The 25,120-nt window shown below is 39.9% G+C and overlaps 1 protein-coding gene across 1 annotated transcript in view; it reads left to right on the top strand.

The window, feature by feature from the left end:
- erc1b (ELKS/RAB6-interacting/CAST family member 1b) overlaps nucleotides 1–25,120 on the top strand; it is a 198,416-nt gene that overhangs the window by 136,648 nt on the left and 36,648 nt on the right. The window contains exon 17 of the mRNA XM_056233411.1: nucleotides 12,885–13,032. Coding sequence (XP_056089386.1) covers nucleotides 12,885–13,032 — 148 coding nt within the window. The remainder of the gene's footprint in view (nucleotides 1–12,884; nucleotides 13,033–25,120) is intronic.

Genomic DNA, 25,120 nt, shown 5'->3' with positions numbered 1-25,120 from the left:
ATATAGCCTATATATATATATTTTTTTTTATTAGGCCTATTATTATCATTATTATTTTGATTCCCTACAACCTAGAGTTTTTAAAAACATGGTTTTAAGTAAAGTGTGATTTGCCAGGGGGGACGGGGATTTCCTTCTGGTCTAAACATCCCTGCTTCTGCTGAATTATTTGAATCCCCACACCCCTCCCTCCACAGTAATCAATGCTATAGGCTACTTCACCAATAGACCATATCAAATATAAAATAGAGATATGCAACAAGCACGTTTAAACAACGACAAACAATAAAATCAAAACCAGCGTTTCAGTTGTTCATTAGTTCAAGTGGCCTTAATGCATGCACGGCTTTTCAAAATTTTACAAACCGTGTTGAGATTATTTTGAATGAAATATTGAAGTTTATAATTAAGTGTTTTGGCAGACCACGCCGAGTGGCCCTATGCATTTTTCTAAAGTCGGGTTTTATTCGAACTTTTGCTAACGACAAAAACAGTTTATCTGTCGTCTCTGTCTCCGGGAACTGCGCGTCACAAAAATGAACCGAAGCCACTTCAGCTCAGTCACTATAAGAAATCGGCTCTGTCTAAAGCCTTTAAATGTCTAAATATTCTGGCTAATAAATGTTATCTGATTATGTAATCCATATGAAAACGAGAGGTACAGAGGATGTACTCAAACATGTAGCCTGTAAGCGCTTCCCAATGAGAAAATGACAAGGGTGAAAATCTCGCTCTAATTAAATGTAGCAGGCTAAATCGCCCTGAATTAAAATGTAAAAACAGATCAAATAATGTATTTGTCGAAATGTTGCGATATTGTTTCATTTAAGTTCATAATTATTCAATACATGTTATTTAATTTAGCAGCATTACCACAAAGCACCGTGGTTCGATATTTATTTGAATAAAAAAATAAAAAATAAAAAACTTAATTCACAAATTGCATGCCTGGTTGAAAGGATCCAAAGATCCATGTAGACTTTAATATTGAGTTGAACATTTTGTTCATGAAAACAAATTAACATGCGTTTTTTTCAGATTATATTTAGTTTTGCTTGGAAAAAGCTGGCCCAAACCAGTTTTATTTCATCAATTACTGAAATAATGAAATATTTAGTAATAAACTTTTATGATAGAAATATCACTAGGCTACATGTAACTAAATCATTTAATTCCTTCATTATCAACACTGTCTAGAATAGCGATTTAAGTGTGAATTGCGACTTCTCTTTGTGTTAAATCAGCCTCAGACTCCGATAGCCGGTGGGGGGTTGGAGGGACAGTTCAGTGCTGTATCGAGCGCGCAGGACAATAGGCATAGGTGTTAATGTTCCTCTTTCATATGGAGAGCGAGGGAGACTAAATAAACTTGTTAAAAAGAGATTCAGCGCGAGAGAGGCAAAGAAAAACGCATGTTTTAATTTAATTATGTTGCTTTGGACAATTTTCGTTTTGTAGGCCTACTGTTTTAATTGTTTAATATAGCTGTCATTTCTTTGGCAATACAAATTTAAAATGTCGCAAGAATAAGATTAGCCTAGTGTTTCTTATTTTGCATCGCAAAAGAAATAAACTCTAAACCCGATGCAACCCTGTTTTAAATTAAAAAAACTGTCCCGACACTTTATTTAAACCTTGAAATGTTCGAACTTGGTTTCAAACTTAAGTAATTTTAGTGTTCTTTTACATTACACAATAATTTAGCAGACTAAAGACGAGCTTCTTCATTTTCATTTTCTGATGCAATCGGCTGACAATCTTCCTTCATCAGTTTTTGTCGTTTGTGCAGCGGCGGTTCTACAGGAATGTAGCAAATTTATGTTGTAATAATAATTAAACAAAACTCTTGACTTTAAATAAGTAAACAGTTATAAACAGTTAGCTATTTAAGCATCAAGAAGGTTAAATATAAACGCTGTTGGCCAACATCAGTTAACAACATGTATGCTACATTGAGATTCGATCTCGAGTCGATTGAAGCTCCTCGAAGCTCGTGTTGTTGCGTTAACCACTGAGCTATCGTCTGTACGTCTGTAAATGTTTTTATTGCAATGTTTTACTTTTTCATTATTTATTCAATTTCATTTCAGTAGCCTAATTTCAGTATTGTGATTATGAATTATTTTAACTATACGTTTCACTTGTTGAATTCATCTGCTACCAGCTTTCAATCGCTCTGAATCAGTGCGGTGCGGCAGCAGATTACGCATTAGAGAGAATAAACAAACACTTTTCAGAGTCTATGATTGTAGCGCCTCTTGGCGGTAAAAGGCAGCAAATACACCACACATTTTACCGCCGCGGTGGAACGGCTGATGTGGGCATTGTCATGGCTTGCCTCAACATTTGCGTTTGAATAGCGCGCGTCCTCCGTGGGCGTGTCAGATTAACGCGTAATGAAGTGTAATGAGCTGGGGAAAAAAAATCTGACAGCACTCTCTTTTCGTACAGATTACATAAACTGAGAATATTTGTTTTTTATATAAATTACATCATTGAAAAGAAGAGAATTCAAGCTTCATAAAGAAAAATCTCTCGTGCCTGTATGACAAGTATTTGCAGAGTTAGAGTTAATTTTTCGGACGTGTTTCAGAATGGACTGCACTGACAGAGAGAAGGCAAAACTCGCATCATGTTTATTTTTCTTTATTTGACAAAAAGCACAAAACTTTGTTTTTATTGTGAGTATACAGAAAAATAATAGACAATTAACAAGATCGATTGATGTATAACACTTATATGTACGATCAAAATCAACAGAGTATTTTAAGTCTATTTTTCTGCTATGTGAAAAAAAACGGCAAAACGCGCGGGCGCGTTTCTGGTCCCCAGAGGGTTAACTACGGTAGCTTCCCGCCAACAGGCTTTGGTCTGATAGGTCTTTTTTTATCTACGAGAACGGAAAAAACGTGCTCTGTCTGTGCTGCGGTACAACCAAGCTGAATGTGTGTGCGCGTGTGTTATAAAGATGACCACACACGACTCCATGGTTCCTGGGTTCCCCACAGGCGGAGTTGTCCTGCCAGCCCTGTTTGTGGAGAAACTTTTGGAACACGTTCTTCAGTCGTAGGCCTTGAATCTGTAACAGACCACCTTTGTCCCCGGACTTAGACCTGAGAAACAGACGGTGCAGTTTGTCTGCACCGAGCCATGTTTGAAGTAGGTGAGATTTACAGTGTCTGACCTCGAGATGAACATTTCCTTCCTTAAACACAGACGCAGGCACACACGCTTGGAAACCCGGGACGATATCTGTCGGTGATGCTCTGACAGCTACAGTTTATGGCAGACGGGATGAGTTTAAAGATAGTGGAAGCCATAAAGAGTAACTTTACACTGACAGTAGTAAGTGTGTACTGTATGTACACTATCGTTCAAAAAGATTTTTTAAATGTTTTTGAAAGTTGTCTCGTATGCTCACCAAGGCTGCATTTATTTGATCAAAAATTCAGTAAAAACGGTAATATTATGAAATATTAGGACAGTTTAAAGTAACTGTTTTCTATGTGCATATATTTTAAAATGTTATTTCTTCATGGGATGGAAAAACTATATTTCCAGCATCATTGCTCCAGTATTCAGTGTCACATGATCCTCCAGAAATCATTCTAATATGCTGGTTTGGTGCTTAAGAAATGTGTTGTTGTTATTGAAAACAGTTGTGCTACTTTTTTCAGGATTATTTGATGGAATAGAAATCATTTGTAACATTGTAAATGCCTATATTGTCACTTTTAATGAATTTAACGCATCCTGCATTTATTTACCTCAACTTTTGAACGAGTAAGAGTGTACTACTGTAAGGTATATGTATGATTTACATTTTTTAAACATTATTCATCATAACCAATAGGCTATTAAGCAGAAACATTTCATATAAATGTATAGTCTACTGCTATTATGACAGTGTAATTCATATAATAATTTTATAGTCACAACTAAACACAAATGCATAAATGGAGGGGGGAAAATGGCTTACTTAGTGCTGTTTAATAACTTATTAAAAAATATTAAACAGATTTTATCTACAACTTGGCATTCTTAACCTCAAACCTGATGGTAACATTTCAAATTCAGAATGCAAAATGTGTCCTCTCATTAAAAACCTTGTATGCCTCCCTTAGCATAGACTATTCAAGGTCTTCATGGCCCTTTGCATGAGACCAGCTTAGACTTTAACTGTCAGGTTACTGTACCATAGATATATTCCATATCCAATCACATTCTCCAGTAAAGCTTGATAGAACAACATCATGATCTCACTGCTAACACCATAAAGTCTAAGCCTTCTCAAGAAATATAATCTCTGTTGTAACCGAGAGCACAGGCTATCGACATGGACATGCCATGTACTACTACTTTTACCCCAGTAATTTGCCTGCAGATCTATAACAAATATGTCACAGCACCCTTCTACAAAGAGATTGGGGTAAAATCAGTCATCTGGTCTTGGCCTGTGGGTTTTAGGACTGCTTTATACTCATCTACTGGTGTAAAGTCTTGCAGGGTGCACAGGTCAGGCCCATCATGTCTGAGCAGAAATCTCTCACCAAACCACAGAGAGGCTTCACTGCGCCATAATTCATATAATGTTGTCATGGCCACATTAGTCACAACGAAAAACCATGAACTGTCCAGAAGCTGCAGAACATATCTGGGTAATCCACACTTGCGTTGTAGACATGTCACGAGGGAGAACATGGAGCATGTCTTTAAGCTGCACTGACTGTCCTGTTGCAGTGAGAGCTGGGCTTTAGGGCTGTATGTCACATTGACAGGCGTAATCCCTCGTTTGGTGTCCAGTGGAAAGCCTCCGTGTTCCCGCGTCTCTGCGTCCCTCGGCTCTCAGTCTCTTCTGCTTAGCCTGAGCGCATCTTTCTCTCCTGATTCCATCCGCTTTAATGCTTTCCGCAGGTGACACTCCTTGACGAGCTTCATTTCCCAGAAAGCGAGTTCTGCCCTCCTCCCTGGTTTTGTTTAGAGGCCCCAGCTGTGCTGCTCACCGCAACTTTCCCTGCGTTTCCCAGGTAACGGGGGTTTTGAGTGCGAGCCGGGCGGTCTGCGGAGAGGTGCATTTTTCCGGTCACGCTCTGTGTAGCGTGTCTGAAGTGGTCATGGCTTGACCGGCTTTTCCCATCTTCCACCACCTGCTCCGGCTGTCTGTCGAGTCCACCGCCGCATCACTGTGCGTGTCTATCTGTCTATCTTACTACTCCAGTCTGATTTTGTTTGTTAGACTCTCTTCCTGGCACAAGGATTTTGTGTATAACGTTTGCGAGAGTAAATACAGGATGCTGTGAAGTACAGTATGTTTACTTCACCCTATTCCACTCCTCCTCCTGTGGTTCAAGGGTGTACAGTACAGAAAGTGTTCCCATATTTATTTATATAGACACACACAAACACACACACATATTTATATTTATTTATATTTATATATATATATATATACACACACACACACACACACACATATATATATGTATCTTTGATGTTTTGGGACAAGTGCCATGGTATTACCATGTTTTTGGGCATGTACTACAGTAATACCATGTTATTTTAATACTTTGTTATTTGGATGCAGTACACTAGTGAAACCATGTTGTTGGACATTTACCACGGTAATACCAGATTATTTTAATATCATGTTATTTGGATGAAGTACTCTAGTGAAACCATGTTGTTGGACATTTACCATAGTAATAAAATGCTATTTGGATGCTATAACATGGTGAAATATATTTTTATTTTATTGTTTTTTTATTTTATACCATTATTTTATACCATTATAAAATAATATCTTTTATTTTGTTTTTATGGTATACATTAGGTATCCCCATAATGGTTTCAATCAGCTGACTGGCGATCACATTACAAAATGTTTCTAAATGTGAAAAATGAATCCTTTCTAGATATCAGTGTCTGCATCACCAATTTTATTTTATTTTATTTTTTAATATAATTCTTTTTTATTTTATCAACATTCATTTGATCCAAATTTTTTTTTTTTTTTTTTTTTTTTAAATGAGTCCTTAATAATTTGTTTAAATATAAATGGTATATCTGCTTAAATGTGTTTACTTTGTCAACGTTAGAAGTGCACTAACATATAGATGACCTCAGACCTAACACACACAAACTCTAATTTTGATTGCATGGGATCTTTAAGAAAATGTTTATGAAATCTGAAATTTATAGACCATGATGGTAAATTCCATAAACTGACATCAACCCTGCGCAAAGTTCAGCAAGAGTTACGTTCTCCTCTTAGGGTTTGGAGATTACTTTGCTCTCCCTCTCCTGCTGATGTGATCCAGATGGCTGGGTGCTGTCAGTCCAGGCGTGTGTATGTTCCCCAGAGGAGGCTGTGTGTGTGTGTGTGTGTGTGTGTTTGGTTCAGGGATGTGCTGGCCACTCTTTCGGTGTGCTGCTATCAGCACTAATTACAGTCGGCCTGTCAGCCTTTAGAACAGCCGATAAGAGCAGGGGTGTTATAGAGGAGGAGAGGTCAACAGACAGCACAGCGCGTCTCATTTACACACCTTTTTTTCCTCTGTCTTCATTTACAGTCTTTTTTTTTGTATTAAATTAATAGTGATAGAACTATATATTTATTAATTTGATAAGCCTGACAATATTTGGCTATTTTGAGATCAGTATACCGGTACATTGATAAACATCACAATGAGGCAGGTTGAATTATGTATATTTACTTTCTGATTATGTATTATTTCAGATTTTGACTCCCAGATATTCACTAGTGGACTTTATTACAGACAGTGTTGTTGTTTTTTTGTGTACCTATTATTATTTTATTTATTATTTTAGATTTTGGCTCCCAGACTTGATTTCAGTAGTACATTGCAAACAACACTATTTGTTAAATAATAAAACACTGTTGTCAAAGCTGATATTGTGGCTTTATATATGTTCAGACACTCGCATGTGTCATTATTATTACTAACCTTTTCCCGAGATCAAGCTCAAATGTAGTTACAAGGTTTTAGACTGAAGAATCTTGAAGAATTTCGGACAATTTCCACAATCCTCTTCCTAATCTTTTTTCACCATTGTGAAAGGGAGAATTTCTCATTAACATTCTCCAAAAAAACACACACATATCAGTGATAAAGATGCTCATTTAAAAGAGCTTGTATTATTCCACTCCCCCTACTGACACACACAGGCTTGTTCCCCAATGATCTTTACTCCGACTGCAGGCTTTTAAATTCACATTTGATGTCTAGGAAGCCCTTGTGCCAGATATGATTCAGCATGTGTTTCCAGGTGTCTCGCTTGTTCCAGTTTTGTCTCTTGTGAATTCACTCGCAGTCACTCAAGCGCTGCTATTCTGTATAATACAAGATTAATACAACTATTACTGTGTTCAGGAAGTACAAAACCCATATTTTCAGATTGCTTACACAACGTAATTTATAGCTTTTGGTGAGTCAATATTAGCTTTAAAGGCGCAAAGCTGTAGATTTTTCTTTACTGTTTCATAGTGCCCATCATCCAGATAGGATGTTCAGCACAGGCGTCCTCTATAACTCTGTTTTAACCAGCTCTCCGGTACCAACTCCAAAAGCAGCGGATGTATCTCTCTTTTTTTAGGCCTGTAAAAGCAGTTGCTGAAGCTCCTCTGTGCCCCATGGTGGCAATGAACAGTGAACGGACACCGTATTTCTCCCCACGTCTCCTCCATGACACACACATGCACCGAATGCAGATCTGGTACCATTTTTCTCTCTTTCCCACATCACACACACACATCCCTGGAAAAAGGGTCTTGAAAAGCCGGGCTGTGGCTCCGGGCCAGGGAATGATGGAGAGTTAGGGTTATTTTTATTTTTTTAATGTGCTGGGACTCCTCCAACACTCAGTTTGTTTAACGCGGCTGGCCTGTATTTTATTTTTATGTGCTAGATCAGGCAGTATCAGGTAGGACTTAGTACTGATGGATTCTGCTGATAACGTTCTCTGAACTCTTCCCTCCCTGCTAATGGTGTCCTCTAAATTCCTCTCCTTCAAATCAGCGGCCCACAAATATTGAAGTGTTAAAGAAATGGACATTTTAAGATATTGCATAGATATGAGTCTGTGAAATGGGGAAAAAAATGTTCTAGTAATGAAAATGATATTTTTGCGCTAAAAGCAGCCCTGTGATTTTGGGTTTGGTCTTCTTTAATCTATCTTTCCATCCATCCATTCACCTACCTTTACTTTACATGTATATCTTTCTAGCCATCAATTCATCCATCCATAGGTATTTTCATTCAACCATTTATTCATATATCTCTTTATCAATCCACCCATCCAGTCATTCATTCATCCATCCAATGTTCATTTGTCCATCCATCCACCTACCTATACACATATATCTCTCTGGCCATCTATCCATCCATCTTTCTTTAGCCATCCATTCATTTATCCCTCCATCATCCAATCATCTCTCTGTCTGTCCATCCATCTCTCTATCTGTCCATCTATTGATATATCTTTCCACCTGACCGCCTCTTTATCTGTCCATCCATTCCTATATCTCAAGGATTATCTGTCTCTCCATCCACATATCCCTTCATAAATCGTTCCGTCCGTCCAACCATCCATCCATCCATCAATTCAATTCTTTTTCACAGACTTGTTTTGAGGTAAAAATACAAGGTAAGATATCACAATATTTCGAAATGTCAATTTTCCCATCCATTCATCTGTCCGTCCCCACAGTATTTTTTCCAAACTTTGCTTCACATTTCTACTCTTTTGTGTTTCCAAGAAGCTTATCTCTCTTCCAGAATGGTCATGGTTGAGGCAAACATTAAAATTTCAAGCGCTGAAAGTAGCCCGACCTCAGATCTGCTTTCGTTTAACATTCCTCCCTCATTTTGCCATCATTTACGTCGGCCTGTCGTCATACAGTAGGAATGGCAGTGATAAGTCATGTTTAGAACCCGCCATCCCGGTCATTCCAGGCATTCTGTGCAGTGTTCCCCGCTCCGGTGGCTTAACCGGCACACTGCGTCCCCGTCAAAAACAGGCATAAATCTCCCCACCACCTTATTCATTATCTCTCCATTGGCTTACACACCCATAGAAACACCAAACCGATAGAGAACAGAGGGAGGTGGCTTATTTTTAGGCCTGCTGGAGGACTTCTGAGAAGAAGCTGAAAAGAATGCAGAGTCCAGAGAGAGGAAATTGAGTGTTGAGGGCAGTGATGAGATATGTTGATTGATGGGCCGCTTCCCCTCTCTCCGATTGGCTTTGTCGTGAGAAAAGGTGATTGGCCACTTGACCTCTTAGTGATCAATATGGTCTCTTCCCTATCTCCCTCAGAACAAATGTGTGGGGCCCATTGTGTCTCTGTGCTTCTGATAAGAGGCTTTGTCTTCTTTTAGTACAGGAACACAAGCTCTGCCTTGCTGTCTACTACCTCCATCGGAGGTTACCTTCTAAGGCACTGTCTTAACCCAAATGAAAACGGTATATTTGGAGCATCTTACATAGTCAGAAATTCCATGTGCCACAAAAATAAAGCTTTGTTGGAGATTTAACTCCTACAAATTAACACAATTGAAAAAATGAAACTAGAGAGATTTTAACCATAATGGATTTTAACCATTTTGATCAATATTTGTAAGCAAATAGTCAGGATTGGGGGAGAAAATTAAAATGTTTAAAATTTTGATTATATTTATATAAATCTTAATAAAAAATGTTCCAATTTTTTTAACAATTTCATTTAGTCTCTCTCTCTCTCTCTCTCTCTCTCTCTCTCTCTCTCTCTCTCTCTCTCTCTCTCTCTCTCTCTCTCTCTCTCTCTCTCTCTCTCTCTTTCTCTTTCTCTTTCTCTTTCTCTTTCTCTTCTCTCTCTCTCTCTCTCTCTCTCTCTCTCTCTCTCTCTCTCTCTCTCACTCTCAATGTAAATTATTCCTGTGATGCAAAGCTGAATTTTCAGCATCATTGCTCCAGTCTTCACTGTCACATGATCCTTCGGAAATCATTCTAATATGTCGATTTTTTTGGCTTTAAAACATCTTATTATTATTAATGTTGAATATCTTTACTGTCACTTTTTAACAATTTAATTCATCCACTTTTACCCTAATAAAAGTATTAATTTCTCTCTCAAAAAAAAACGTACTGTCCCCTAACTTTTGAAAGGCAGTGTATATTTTATATTCCTCCTTTTCCCTCTCAAATCAGCAGTTTTAGGAAGGGATTAAGTGGGTCGTGACTGTAGTCATCACTTTACTGTGACCCAGGCTTCTTCTCTTCCCATGGCCACTCGTGATCAACATACCCAGTGTATAAGAAAGATTAGATCGCTGAGGATCCTTGTTAAAAGATTAATCTGACGGGGAAACGTGCACCGGGAAAATGTGAGAGACAGAAGAATTCAGATTCGGTTTTCTCTTCTGCTTTAGATTTCCACCTATCTCTCTCTTTTCATGGGGTTGGGAAATGTAGGATTGAAAATGCATGTTATCATGACCCGAATATCGCGTGTGTGAGTGTGTTCACATGGACGTTTGAGCATTCTCATCCATCATTTCAGACTCCTTATCCTCCATATCCCAGTGCAGATCCTTCCACTTCCTGTTGTTTGCCTCTCCTCATGCCGCCCTCCCTGGGTTTCTCTTTTCACCTCATCTTTCCCTTTGATTTTTATTTTTAGCCAGTGCCGTCCTCATGTATTTTGGCAGGGCAGATAGAGAAGGGCTCATCGGGACCAGGCAGGGAGGTTATGGAGCTGAAGGGGAAGTTCCTTTTTGCCCAAAGTAAACTGACTCACCTCAGGGGCAGCTGCTGCCTGTGGTCTGAACCTGACCATAATGAGCACGGCTAGTCAGGAGGTCAGTGTATTAAAAGGCCTTTCTGACAGGACATGTTAGTGCTCAGAAGCCTCCTGGAACATCACCAGCTTTCATTTTATTAGTTTGCGCCAGGACATGGTGGGTTTTACAGACCTGGGTGGCCCGTGTGTTTGTGGGATACATCACATCTTCATTGCTTTTGATGGTCAAAATGACAGAATTAAGAGTTGTATGGCAACCCATGGGCATCACACAGTTTGCGTGTGTGTGTGTGTGCGTGCGTGTGTGTGCTTCTGTCAGGTACATAGGCTTCTTTCTAGCGCTGTGATGTCACTCTGGATAGAATCAGGTCAGCCAGTTCCTCCAAGGAACCGAAGAGAACACAACGAAACAGACAGAAAGAAAAAAAGAAAGGTTTTGCCAGCGATTGAAAAACTGATAAGAGAAAAAGCAAATTCGCAGTAAGCCTGTGATTTAAAATAGAAGAATAGAGAGGAGCTACAAAACTAGTATATTGTATTTTCAGATTCCTGACACAATTATGTTGGCCAAATTTGTGTTGCATGCATCTTTTACAGAGTGGGCAACTTAGTGGGGAATTAAACGCAATATAGTAGACGAAGTGAAAATGGGTCTATAGAATATTTGTTTAAAATCCATTAATTAATGAAAAAAATAAGGGAAATAAGTGAAGTATTATTTGTGTGTACTAGATATATTTATGCTTATGCTGTCACATGCTTAGGAACATGCCAACACCAAACTGTTCAAAAACATGCCTTATACTCTCCTTCACTATTCCCTAGATTAGTCCACTAATTTAGTCAACTCGAAGGAGTGAATGAAAATGAGTGAGTGATTTCGGACACTGAGTGCGCCGGAAGGGTTGCTGCTTTTGGATCGTTTTTTGCTTGCTGTTTAATAATCATTTAAAGCTGGCCAGTAGCAATGAAAAGATTTATCTTGAACTCTGTCATGGAAACTAGCATGTATAAACCTTAATTAAACAATTTAATAATCAATTAAAAAGGAATTTTAATCAGTATAATATTACGCTGTACTCACGGATGGATGGGTGATTCAGCGGCGAGAGCCATCTTTTGGCGAGACGCAGGAATTCATTCGGCGTGGTACTCACATAGTGCATTATGGGTATTCTCTAGTCGCTGGGCGTGCATCGGTTTTAAGCTTGTCACTGCGGATGCTTTATGGGATTGAATGCGTGAACTCTATAACATCCACTGTGATTTCGAACACCACTACATATGGCTGTCCCCTCAAATAGTGCCCTAGTTAAGGGTATAGGTGGTGATTTAAACACAGCCCATTTGTCCAGTTCATGTTAAAAATTCTATTTTTATGTTGTACAGAGTTTCTACCTACATAGAGTGTTCCAAATTAATCCCTTATGAGGTTCTTTTTCACTTACCATGCTACCGTAGAAGGTAACCATCTAGACAGACAGTAGCAAGTGAGGCAGCTCACTAAGTTTTGGAACGGTTCCAATGAGTTTCTGTGTATAAGAGGTCATACAGAAAATGAGAGGGAGGAAAAGAAAGCGAGGCAAAGGGAAGATGATTTGACACACACTTCACCACTGATACTCTAGCACACGTGGCTAACGCTAACCCTAAGACATTTTCCAGTCTGCTGCCTGTATTCTTCAGTACACTAAAGACTTTGACCATCTCGGCTGTCGGGAAAGACGGTCACCCTCCCTCTCACGCTGTTACCGCGTGTTTGACCTAACAGGGCTCACTCCCTGAAACAGCTGCACTTCACTGATGGCGATTCGTAGAATTAATTATTTGTGGTGCTTGCTATCACTGTCACACTCCACATAAATGGAGTAATGACTGCTCAAAATTCAGTAAAGCGCAGTTCTACTGATGTATTGCGGTCATGGGTGTATATTTGTAGAGTCATTTACAACGGCTTGGCTCAATCAATCTTAATCAAGGACCAGAACTATCTGTTTTCTAAGGTGTATTTGTCAACAGGATGTATTTTACACCGTCTTGTTCAAAGATGTCTGAATACTAATTGTGTGTTGTCTCCTCCAAACAGGCAGGAGGCGCTGTTGGCAGCCATCAGCGAGAAGGACGCCAACATTGCTCTTCTAGAGCTGTCGTCCTCGAAGAAGAAGAAGACTCAAGATGAAGTGGCTTTGCTGAAGAGGGAGAAAGACCGATTGGTACATCAGCTGAAACAGCAGGTGAGAACAACCAACAGGCTGGACATCTACACCCCAGACCATGGCACGAGGCAAAACCATAGACTAAAATGAGCACAGACCTCAGTCCTCCTAGTTTCCTAGTGGAGTTCTTCAACCTCACCCACAGGAATTACATTGGTGTAGCTTAACCAGACATTCGTCAGCCTAAAAAAATAGTCCCACATCAAAGGGACAATTTCGACTTTATAGCTCAAGTAACAAACATTTTTGTTTCACTGACGATTTGTGTTTTAGCCTAAATAGGAGCTTTGCTTTTCATCGTTTGAACTTCCTTCCAGGCTCTCATTGTGTTTTACTGTAAAAACTGTTTTTATTCATTCTTACAAACTTAAGATAATTGAAAGCATGCCACAGATGCTGTCCATAGACGTTAGGTTGACATTAACCCGGAATATACTCTTAAGAGGGGCGTGATTGCACAGAAATATAAGATCACACAGGATATCCTGATGATGTGTTCATAGTACCGCTAACCAGCTGACCTTGCTGTCGTAGTTCTGCTTAGCAGTTCAAGGCTAAAGAACAAGTTCTAGAGGAATTAAACCAAGACACGTTGGGAACGAGATCCCAGAGTGTGGAGATGCAAACAGGCTACAGATGTCTGGCCGCAGACCCATCATTATTTGACTCCTCCTCCAGGTTCCCACAAACCACCTGCAAATGCATGCACACTATAGCTCAAACACACACAGACTAGTGGCCATGCATTCAGTTGAGTTTACAATATAAACCAGCCGCATGCATGTATACAAAACCCAGCGGCCACAGAAAAACAAACAGAGCGGGAGGACCAACACACACATCCTCACTTTAGCTCATTCATGTTCACGGGCACACGCTGGAAAACACCCCTCCCTCACTGTTTCTCTGAATGACAGGCTATCAGCGCATTGCATAGCAGAAGCATTCCACAGGAAATGGGTGTCAGTAGTGCAGATAGCTGTGGGGCTCAGCTCTCACCCACAGCCCTGAGATCAGGAGGGCAGCCCGCGCCCCCCTCCCGCTCACTGTCAATCACAGCGGGGGGGAATCTGGTTAAGAGCCGGTCAGAGGCCGGTTGCTCTCCTGACATGCTAATGGTTCAGGTCAGTGATAAAGGTTACACGGGGTGGTCCTAAATCAGGTCTTTTCGGGCAGTTTTACTTCTGGGTCAAAGTTAGGAGTGAACATAGGAAGGGTTAAGTACCCTTAGTTCGCCTGTCCCTCTTGGACACGTTTTTCCACTTTTAATTCACAGCAGAAAGAAACATTGCAAGCAGCCGTTTGGCATTAATTGTCATTTATAATCATTAAGATGCGAAAATGGATAACAAGCCCGAAGGTGTTTGACGTGGCCCATGGTAAGGGTGAGTGCTGTATACGCTTGCAGCCTCTGGATTAGGATTGGGGATCAGGGTCGAAGGATTTGAGTGACAGGGGATGAGTGTGACATAGTGGTACATAAATGGAGTGTTTTTCTTTTTTCTTTTTCTTTTTTAAGAGACAGATGTGCGTAAAGATGTAGGGCAGATAATGGTTCAGAGGAGAGAAAATTCCTGCTTATACATGTCAAGTCTTGTTAAAAAAAAGAAAGAATAATGTCAAAAGTGTGGCCTTACACCATGTCATAACCCACTGCAGTATGATAGTGTCAAATGGTGCAGCAAATACAATAATCAAAATGAACTGCTTCCATCTTATTTTTTTTCCTAACCAGTCTTGGTTAGAGATTCAAACTAATTTTTTTTTCAAGCCAATATTTTCTACTTAGTTTTTAACATTGAGTCTCCTAAAAATGCATTTTGTTGTGTCTCTACAGACTATTACCCATGAACATTACCACTGTCCAAAATAATAATAAATACACTTTTTAAAATTAGTTCAGCATGTAGGTTTGGACACTTCATAATAATAATAGTTTGTATAGTTATATATTTTAGATTTTTGACACATTATACTGGGTAATCCCACCAGTCAAACCGGTCCAAAATTATATTATATATTAAATATCAAATGTGTTTCAGATTAGCTATTAAATATCATGTATTTTCTGTTCGACTGTGGTATCAGTTTGTCAATTAGCAATTTCTAGCAAATCATAAGGACAGAGAACTGACTTTGAAAATGACCCTTGAAACTCATCGAGCCACACTCGGTTAGGATGAATTGTAATACTGAAAGGGACAGCTTGTGTGCATTTTAGTGAAGATACTTCATCCAATCTCATGGCTTCTCAATTGTTTTATTTCAGTAGAGCAGGTTTGGATGTACTCAGTGTGTGATAAATGGAGCCCGTCATCTTGTTTAAATGATATTTTCAAGACGACGAGCAGATGGGATCATTTGATGTCTAACAAAATGCTGCATAATCAACAGCCGTTACTGTGATCCAGAGATTTAAAGTGAAGGAAATTAACTAGTATGAGACCACAAAAAATGGTAAGAGAGAGAGGATGGTAATAACAAAGAGAGAGGCGAAAGAAGACATCCTGTATCTGTTTTTGTTTTGGGATACATCACTCTTCATGATATATGTATTTCAGACGAACATGAACTCTTTGTTCTTTTTCCTTTTCGTTTTGTTCTTTTTCTTCTCTGGTCTCCGTGTGTGTGTCTGTCAGCCTGCGTGATGATGACAGTGTAAAAATAGGGCTGATGCCTGTTGAGTGTCTTTTGAAGCGCCGGTGTAGTGAAATGTTCTCTCCATCGCATCTTCCTCGTCCATAAATCTCCACTGCGCGCCGTGACATTGCCCAGCTCTGATGTGCTGTCCAAGTTTTATTAGCAGACTTGAGAGAGTGGAACGGCGTGTCGCTGTTGAGCGCAGGAGTTGGTTTTTAAAAACGGTCCTGTGCAAATTTGCAGCCCGCAGATTAAACGGCAGAGTGGGAACTGCTCCCCGCTGCCATCACATGGATCATTGATGTCACAATTAGCTGTGGAGGGAGAGTGGTTTATATTGGAGAGATCAGAACTGCAGTCAGAAGTGTAGACATGCCTGCTTGTTCTTTACTACACAGGGCTACTAAGCAGGGCAAAAACTCACTGCGTGAGTTGAAAACCTAATGCTGTTAGAATGCCCTAAAATTCTGGATATTGGGGCAAAAATGCCCCTGTATGAGTATTGAGTATTGCTTATTTATATCATATGATATATTTAAGCAATATCACATGAGTGCTGTTTTTGTTCCGAATGGTGCAAATGTGAATGAATAAGAAGTTAATATTGTGTTATATTTCTGATACAATATTGTGTCTGCGCTCAATTTTGCCAACGAAAATATTACCTGTAAAGCCAGAGCAGTGTTTCGTTTTTGAATGAATCCGTGTTTTGAGCAAATCAAGCGGGTGAACCAGTGATTCAATAACCCATTCATAAAGAGAGCCATTAACTTCATTCCTGAACGAATCAAATGAATGACTCAATGACTTACTCATTTAAATCTGACATTTACCGCCACCTATGGGCAGTTTTAGTTTCTTATTTTTATCATTTCATTAAACAAATTATTTAATTTTCATATTAATAAAAAAAGGTATAGTTCACCCAAAAATTCCTGAACGAATCAAATGAATGACTCAATGACTCAATGACTTACTCATTTAAATCTGACATTTACCGCCACCTATGGGCAGTTTTAGTTTCTTATTTTTATCATTTCATTAAAAACCTTATTTCAAATTTTCATATAAAAATATTAAAAAAGGCATAGTTCACCCAAAAATGAAAATTCTGTCATAGTTTTCTCACTCCCATGGCGTTGAAGCCTAAAGGTTTTTGTGTTAATCTTTCTAAAGCTTCTTTTTTTTTAATGTCTATTTGATGCTTTTCTGATTTATCAAAATAATGACTTTAAATTATCTTTTAGGGGTAATTTCTCTTCCAAATTTGATGTGCATTTAATTTGAAATTAATTAGATTAATTAATCACCACTTAATTGTGTCATTCATTAGATTAAATTATGTAATTGATTAATTGTGTAATTCATTAGATTAAACCATTTTAATCTTGTGACAGCCCTTATATATACAGTATATATATATGAGAAAGCGGTGAATAAATATTGCCGAATTGTGCATCCCACCTGCGCACCATAGCCATATTCAGCGATATTCATATACAGCACTTATTTTGTGTAGGTTATATAAGATGGTGCATTGTGCAACAATAAAAACATTTAAAACAGTATGCATGCTACATCGTTGTCACATGATCTCATAACATTGCATAAATACAGCAAGTTGCATCCAGTTATCATATTGGAGATAAAAGGATGTAATTCAGTTTTGTGTAAAAATGTCTTCACATTTGAAAGTCCAATCAAATGATGAGTGAAGAAAGAGATGTTAAAAATTGCAGCTGATAATACTTTTTAAATTCATTCATCATAGTAGAAATTGGAGATCAGGTCAAACATTTCATGTTGTGCACAGTGTTGTATACTGCACATTTAGCTAATTTATTAGTAGACCATTTATACAGGACATTTGCATACTATGCACAGTATACATACTGCTGAAATATTGCATGTTATTAGCACAAGAACAGCAGCCGGCGTGGGAGGGCAACCAAAGCCTCCAGCGCAGGTCATCTGAGCTCCACACACCCAGCCTCGCCTTTCTAAAAGCAGTGTTGGCTCTGAACCGGCAGAAAACACTCCCACCTGCACGAGGCGTCCAAAAAAATATTTGATAAGTAATAAAATTTATCTTCCTTGCCCCTGCACGGTCTGAAGAGGCTGCATTAATCCACGCCATTATCGTGGAGCATGATTCAGACCATTAATCTTCTCGCTGCTCATATTTGAAATCTTTACGACAGCTCAGCGGCTGCGAGAGTTTCTCCGCGTTCACAGTGAGCTCTCTGTGCGCTGTGGAAAGGTGTAGAATGGTTAGTGTGGTCACCGTCTCCAAACCCAAGCCCTCCTCCATCATAATTCTCAGACTCCTGAAGGATCTCAGCAGAGACTTCCTGTCTTTTCCCCTGTTAACTGTATGTCAGCGGACATGCATGTGTGCGAGCGTGTATTCGGGGTTTCTCATGTCAGCGTGAGTGTTATGGAAAGACTGGACTATGTTAGGTAGTCAGTAGTCGATAGCAATATAGTAAACTGCATGATTCTTGATATCAGTTTTGGTGCCCAAGCAAAAAGTAATATGCTTCTGAACACACTCCTGTAATTTAATCCTGTGTGGTGTATCCATGTCCCTTTCCTACCTTAAAGAAAAAACAACAGTATAATGTATTTTTAGAAATAGAAGGATGGTCTTTAAAGGCACACTGTGGAACTTTTCAACCTTTATAATATATTACCAAAACCCATTGAGATGGTACATCGACTTACAATAGGTTGAATGACACGTCTGCCGAAGCCTGAAGGTGTCTGTATCGCTTTTACCAGCACTATGTAACTTCGGGTTTTGGGTAGGAACCCGAGCACAAAAAGAACTACAAAATTCGACCGCTTTACGGCATACGTCACTTCCCCCACCACCCCAACTTCCTCAAATTCTAACGTGAGAGCTCAACTCGCGTTTCACGGCGTCTGTATGTTGTCGTCATGGCTGAATCAACAGCTACTCGGAAGAAAGCGAAGAAAGCAAAGATTTTGTCAGAGGAGACCAAAAAAAGAAAAAGGGAGAGTTTAAAATAAACATCGGCATAAAAGTGTATATATAATGTAATATTTACTGCGAATTCGTGTAACAAAACTGATCAAATCAAATGCCGTCTGCACACACATAAAGACACGGGAGGTTGACCGGTTGACTTTTGTGACAATGCTGCGGCGCTTGTGGCCTCTAGGGGCACTAGACGTGAAAATTACAGGTCGAGCGCACCCTAGTGGCCAAAAATTCCACAGTGTGCCTTTAAAGTAGCCAATGATATATGTTGTTTTTAAGTCACATGACTTCAAGACTACTTTTCCTGTGCGCGCCCGTAAAGTTATTTAGATGTTGTTCACAGATCAGCTTTATCTAACAGACTTACAGAAAACCATGACAATGCTGTACCTCAATGGACAAATCACTGTACAATAGAACTGCACTTTTCCCAATAAGATATTTTTTTTAGGTAGTGCCATTTAATTATATTAAGATATTTATTTATTTGGATCTACCATGATATATTTGTTTTTATGCATAAATAACACATTTATGGTTTGTATTTTTTTATGTTTTATGGAAAGTCAAGAGCAGTGCACAGTCAGCTGTTCCAAATGAAAACAGCGAGAATGTTCAAAAATCAGATGGGAAAGTAATGCGTACCATACAGGGTTGCAGTTGACTGTTTATATTAATATCTCATCAAGATTACGACTGAGAAGTGCATTTGATTCACGTGTGTACACACGTGAGCATTTGATGACCAATAAAAAAAAAAAATTGTATTGACTTCTAATACTGCTGACATCCCTGCTTGTAGACGCAGGTTAGGGTTTGAGTCATCAATGCACTCTCATTGTAAGTAGCCCGTGTGTTGTGTGTGTGTGAGTTTGCGGCGACCCTGCTCTCCTCCTCTTTGGAGATGAGGATATCGAGTGTGTAATGAAGTGTGGCTGAGCTGACATGGTGCCTCTTTCAGAGAGAGAGAGAGAGAGAGAGATGACGTTGATCAAGTGAATGTGTATTTTAGTCCCTCTTCAGAGATGGAAGACGTGCCAAAGTGTCCGACTCACCCGTTCCCTCCGTAGACCTCCTGAGCCCAGTCTGCCCGGGCGTTTGAGCGTGTCCATGTTAGAAAATCAAGACCTACAGGGGGAAGTGATATTTATCCTGACAATTTCAGTGAGCTTCATTACTCTTTTGTGCTTTCCAAGGACTAGAGTTGCAGTTTTGGTCTTTTGTTCGTTTGTAACCAATGTATCTCATGACTAACCCCATCCGCTTCTTAAGGAGATGACCCGGAGTGATTCAGACCAATTACAGTTTGCTGGTCCTCTGGGACGGTGTTAAAAAGTCTGGTTGCAGTTCTGTAACCACAGATTGAGTGTTAGTGTTAGTTCCCACAAGTCCTGGAATGGCGTTGGTAATTCCATCCCCTCGCAAACTGCAGATTTGGGTCGATACGTATTTCTCCCATTACCTGCTACAGTGCCTCCACGAGGCCCCGCCAGAGTCGCTGTCCTCGCATGGCTTCGGGCGATGACGGGCATCGGGATGGGCTGAGATGCCAATCCTGTAAAGGGCTCCGGGCCTGCAGTTCTCAGTAGAGCCGTGGTTTTGGGCACCCCTCAGAGGAATAAAATCGCTTTGTCTTGGAGCTACCCACGAATAAACTTAAAATGCAAAAGCGGCAAATCGTTGCCAAGGCCACTGTGTGCATGTGTTGCCAGCTCGAGGCTGCCGTCTGTGTTTGAAAACGTACCTTTATTGGGTTCAAAACGCTGGTTTTTTGTTGCAAAGGCTGAGCTGTAGGCGCCTCACGTCCCTGCGGCGGACAAAGTGATCACAGAGCTTAAATTAGAGCGTCCTGCAGCCAATAACAGGGGCAAGAAATCCAGAAAAAAGCACACAAACAACAACGTCAACAAGCATTCGATTCATTGCATGATCTTGTTTGGCTGAAGGTCTTACAGACCTTGGAGATCTCGTGCCGAGGGGGGCCGTGCGAATGGAGGTTGTGGCTCACGGGCCCATCGGCGCTGGATTTGTCTTGGATCTGATGCAACTCTCGCTGCTCGTTTAGGAAAAAAGAGTCGCTGTGTTTTCGGAACACGAGACCTCAAAACACAAGCCGCTAAATGGCTGTTTGAATAAGGCCTGTGGGTGTCCTGCTCGTCCAACGTGTGACGTTGTGGAGGAGAGGAAATGGAGATTTTCCACTGCATCTCCAATTGTGGAGAACGTTTTACGATGTTGTTATTATTCGGTCAGACAAATGAATTTTTTTAGAACATTCTGTGCCCCTTTGGCAAGCCGTGAAGACTTTTGGGAGCTTTATTATTACAGGGTTTTGCCTTAACGTCGCTAATGGTAGTTGGTAACGCTTTGCTTTTCTACTGCACAGAAATTGCTGTTTTACTAGTTCCTGTTCCGTTCCTCTAATGAGGGTTGGAGACGGTCCTCTCTTTGCCTTTTTTTCCTTTTCTGGCTCTTCTGTCCTGTCAAAATGACGACCTGGATTATTCTCCTCTTACCTCAGTTCCTAGCCAGTTACACATGATTGTTTTGATAAAATCTTGATGATTTCTAAAGCTTTTTCTGGTGTGATTAGTGGTATTTGCTAAGCCAAGAATCACTATTACTATTGCTCACTGTTATTGATTAAAACCAATCCCTAACCCTAAGTATTAAACTATGGTTATTAGGCATCCTGCATGTTTGTGCTACAGACACGAATGATAACTCAACTCATGCAGCTTGTGAGAAGAGATGTGCTGCTACTTTTACTTTTTTTAGCTATCAGGTTTTAAAAAATGGCTTCACAGGTAATTTGACAACAATACAAAATATTCTTTCATGCTTTTTCAGTTAATTCGTATTCGTGTTTTACAGTAACTAGGGCAATTGACATTTGCCACCATATTAACCACTCGTTTTCTTCAAATATTTTGATATTCAAATGTCTTATTTGTACATTTTCCATACTTCCCTTCTTACTACTGTATATATGGCATGAGAGAGAGAGAAAGTGCTGTTCTTTCTGTGGCTAACACCAGCTTTCTAATTCTAACTCGGCAAAGAAGTCTGTTTGCTTCCCTCTGGGCGCCCAGAACAGAGAGACCATTCTGTTTCCCCCCAATTCCCAGTTATCGGCTCTGTTCGATTTTAATCCCAGGCCTCTGAGACTGGAAGCACTAACACTCGCAATCATGTAGAATCCTTTCTGTCATGCTTGTCCAAGGAGCTTATCTCAGAGACTGTTATTCATGCAGGGATCTGGGACTGTATTTTTGTGTTATCTTTGCTTTTGAAGTCTTGGCCTTTTTAGCGACTTCTGAGACTTAGTAATTACTTTTAATGGTTTGAAAAAAGACCATGACAGAGCACCAAACTCTTTCTTCTTGACTATTTGTGACTTACTTTTCATTCTAAAACACTTATTCTGTTGTTCATTGTTCAGAGGGCTAAAGGGCAGCAACATCAAACATCAAAGTGCACAAAACCAAAGAAAGGTTCAGAAGTTAACAGTGGAAACCTTATATTAGTGCATTATCCTGTGAATATCCGTCCTTTTATTGGAATTTTCCTGTGTTTATAGTGGAAGATAATTTTGTTGTTTTATTTACGAGATGTAAATAAAACAACAAAATTATCTTTCACTATAAACTTTAGACAGTAGTAGTGAAAGTAATGTAAAAAAAGTGAAAATAAAAGTAGTGAAAAAATTATTATATTTACTTTAGATATTATCAAGCTACAATTTCAAATGGAGTCTTCCTTATTATACATAATAATTTTACTACTAATATTTTAATGTGTGTTATTTCTACCTGATTTGTGGTGTTTGTTTGTAGAAGGTGGAAAATTTGTACATGGAAATAGGATTCCAGTTTTTTAGACAGGAAACTCGTGGATAGGCATTAATGGCATGCAGATTATTGGGAATCATTTCCTAGTGTTAATTGCAGGGGTTTTAACACATACTGTACCTGTAGAGCTGTGATGCTTGTGTGGGAAATGTGAGTTTGACTTCAACTTCATTTGACATGCTTGGTGTCAAAAATATACTCACTGTACAACAGTCTGAACACTAAGGTGGAAAGAGGTTTGGTGTACCTGTGGCAAACATCTTTTACATTACCAGGTGTGTGTGTGTGTGTGGTCTCTTACACACCTGAGTTAAAACCCATTTAGAGGTGACCTGGAGAAAACAAGGGAGCTAGAACTCCTATTGTTAACAGGGGCTTTAATAAAACATTACTTTTCCAGAGGTGCATGTTGAACACACACACACTTTGGTTTACTTGCAAAGTAAAAGATCACCATTCATGCCATGTATCTCTATCTACAGTAGGTTAATCTCACGGTGGACATATCTTTGTCACATTTCACACCAAAATCACAAGACAAAAATAAGGAATAAGTTGGACATTAAAATACTATTTATTTATTTACCTCAATGCAGGTTTTTTTTTTTTATTAAGACAAGCTCCATGATATCTACTTGATCATTCACTGGTGCTAGCATGCATATTCAGTTGTCCCTTTCCTTTGCTGGTTTCCTCATGATCACTCACGTACGCAGCTAAGTATGCATTAATCTGTTTATTACAATCATAACTCAGTGTAATAAAAAGTTTAGGAATCGTGCGTTCAAAGACGAAACACGATTTGAAGGACGAAACACTGCCCCAATTATTACACAATCTTTTAAATACAGTCATTATGTAATTATTGTAATTGCATTATGTGACACACTTGAGATGTGAGCAATTGAAAACCCTGGACTCTCCGATTCAAAGTCTCTTACCTTTAGAACTCCGATTCAAAAGAATTACCTTTAACATGGAGATAAAAAGATTTTAACATTAAAGCTAAATGTGGCAAGGCATGGAAAAGTGGGATGGAGAGGAAGTAGATTGAGGTCGTGAACTCCAGAGGTCACGGGGTGCCGTGGAGGAGTCACTTCACTCTGGAGGTGTAGGAAAGGCTCTCGTTGTGTCGTTTCACTTCCGTGACCCCAATTATGAGCTTGACAAAAAGGCCTTTGATATCGCACTGAATCCAGAGCGATGACTGAGAATCGTGAGACAGCACTTTTTTAGTGTTCAATTTTTCTCCCTTTTTTGGCAGCTCATCGGCATATTTGAGTCGCAATAGATGGGGATGGGGGGTGGAAAGGGGTGAAAGAAATGATAATGGTGGAGAAGTAGAATAATTGTGAAAATGATTAGATTAAGTGAGCAAATGAGCTCTCCAGTTGGGACGGAAACCAAAGAATTGAGGTCAGCATTCCTGACAATTATCATGAGAGAGAGAGAGAGAGAGAGAGAGAGATGAGAGAGAGAGAGATGAAGAGGAGAGTAGGAGAGATGAGAGAGAGAGAGAGAGAGAGAGAGAGAGAGAGAGAGAGAGAGAGAGAGAGAGAGAGAGAGAGAGAGAGAGAGAGAGAGAGAGAGAGAGAGAGAGAGAGAGAGAGAGAGAGAGAGAGAGAGAGAGAGAGAGAGAGAGAGAGAGAGAGAGAAATCAAGGTATGTAGTGAAAACAAGATGGAAATGCTACGACGGATAAGGGAAGTAGAAAGTACAGGAAAGTGTGGCACTTAGAAGCATTCAGCTTTGTGCTTTTAGATGTTTTGTTCTGGTGGCAGTAACTTGAGCAGTTTTGTAAACCGTGCAGCGCGCTCAAGCAATGGGGCTCAGTGTGCGTCCCCCATCCGCTCAGCTTTATCAAGTCATATCATTGCCTGTAGCTGAAGGAATTTTGAGGAAAGTGAGGTCTTGGAACAAGGGGAAAGCAGAGATGCAGAGCCCCAAGTGCTGGATTCCTGAACCCCGAACACACACACATACACACAAGCGTTCCTTTGCCATAAGCACTCAGACAGGGATCTGGTTTCATGGTAAATTTTATTACACATGGATGTAAGGGGCTCCCTACAATTAGGGAGGGCTTCTTAACAGGCTCTCGCTTATCCGTCTGCTTGTTAGCCTGCTAGCTTGAACATTTCGTTCTCCCATTTTATGTTCCTTCCTAACCCTCCCCTTTTTGCCCCGTGCCCAGTCTCTTCCATTCCAATTCAACCTCTCTAACTCGATCCCATTTCTCTACCAACATCTCTCCTCTCTTCCAGCACCGGCCACCTTTTTCTTTCTTCTTTGCTTTATGGCTCACATATGAGCTGTTAAGTTAGGAGTGTGCCTCCCTGTTCTGTAGCCATCTGGGATCGGCTCTTCAGAACCCCTCTGGCCCTTTGAGGAGATCCGGTTTTCCATGAACACTCACCCCTCACCTCCCTCTTTCCTCACGTACATACACAAACACCTCCCTGTGGACCCCCTCGACATCTCTGAGATTCCTCCCTCCTTGCCTTCCATTGTCCGTGTTTTTGAAGGAACGTCTGCGGATTGTGTGAAGATTGGATGTTCTGCCAAAGTAAATCCAGGAGGTTTAGTGGTTCCTACTAATGTAGGGTACATG

Source organism: Rhinichthys klamathensis, unplaced genomic scaffold (genome assembly GCF_029890125.1).
Source record: "Rhinichthys klamathensis goyatoka isolate OS25496 unplaced genomic scaffold, OSU_Roscu_1.1 h1tg000370l_1, whole genome shotgun sequence".
NCBI classification, from domain to species: Eukaryota; Metazoa; Chordata; class Actinopteri; order Cypriniformes; family Leuciscidae; genus Rhinichthys; species Rhinichthys klamathensis.
This window is presented reverse-complemented; position numbering and strand designations above follow the sequence as displayed.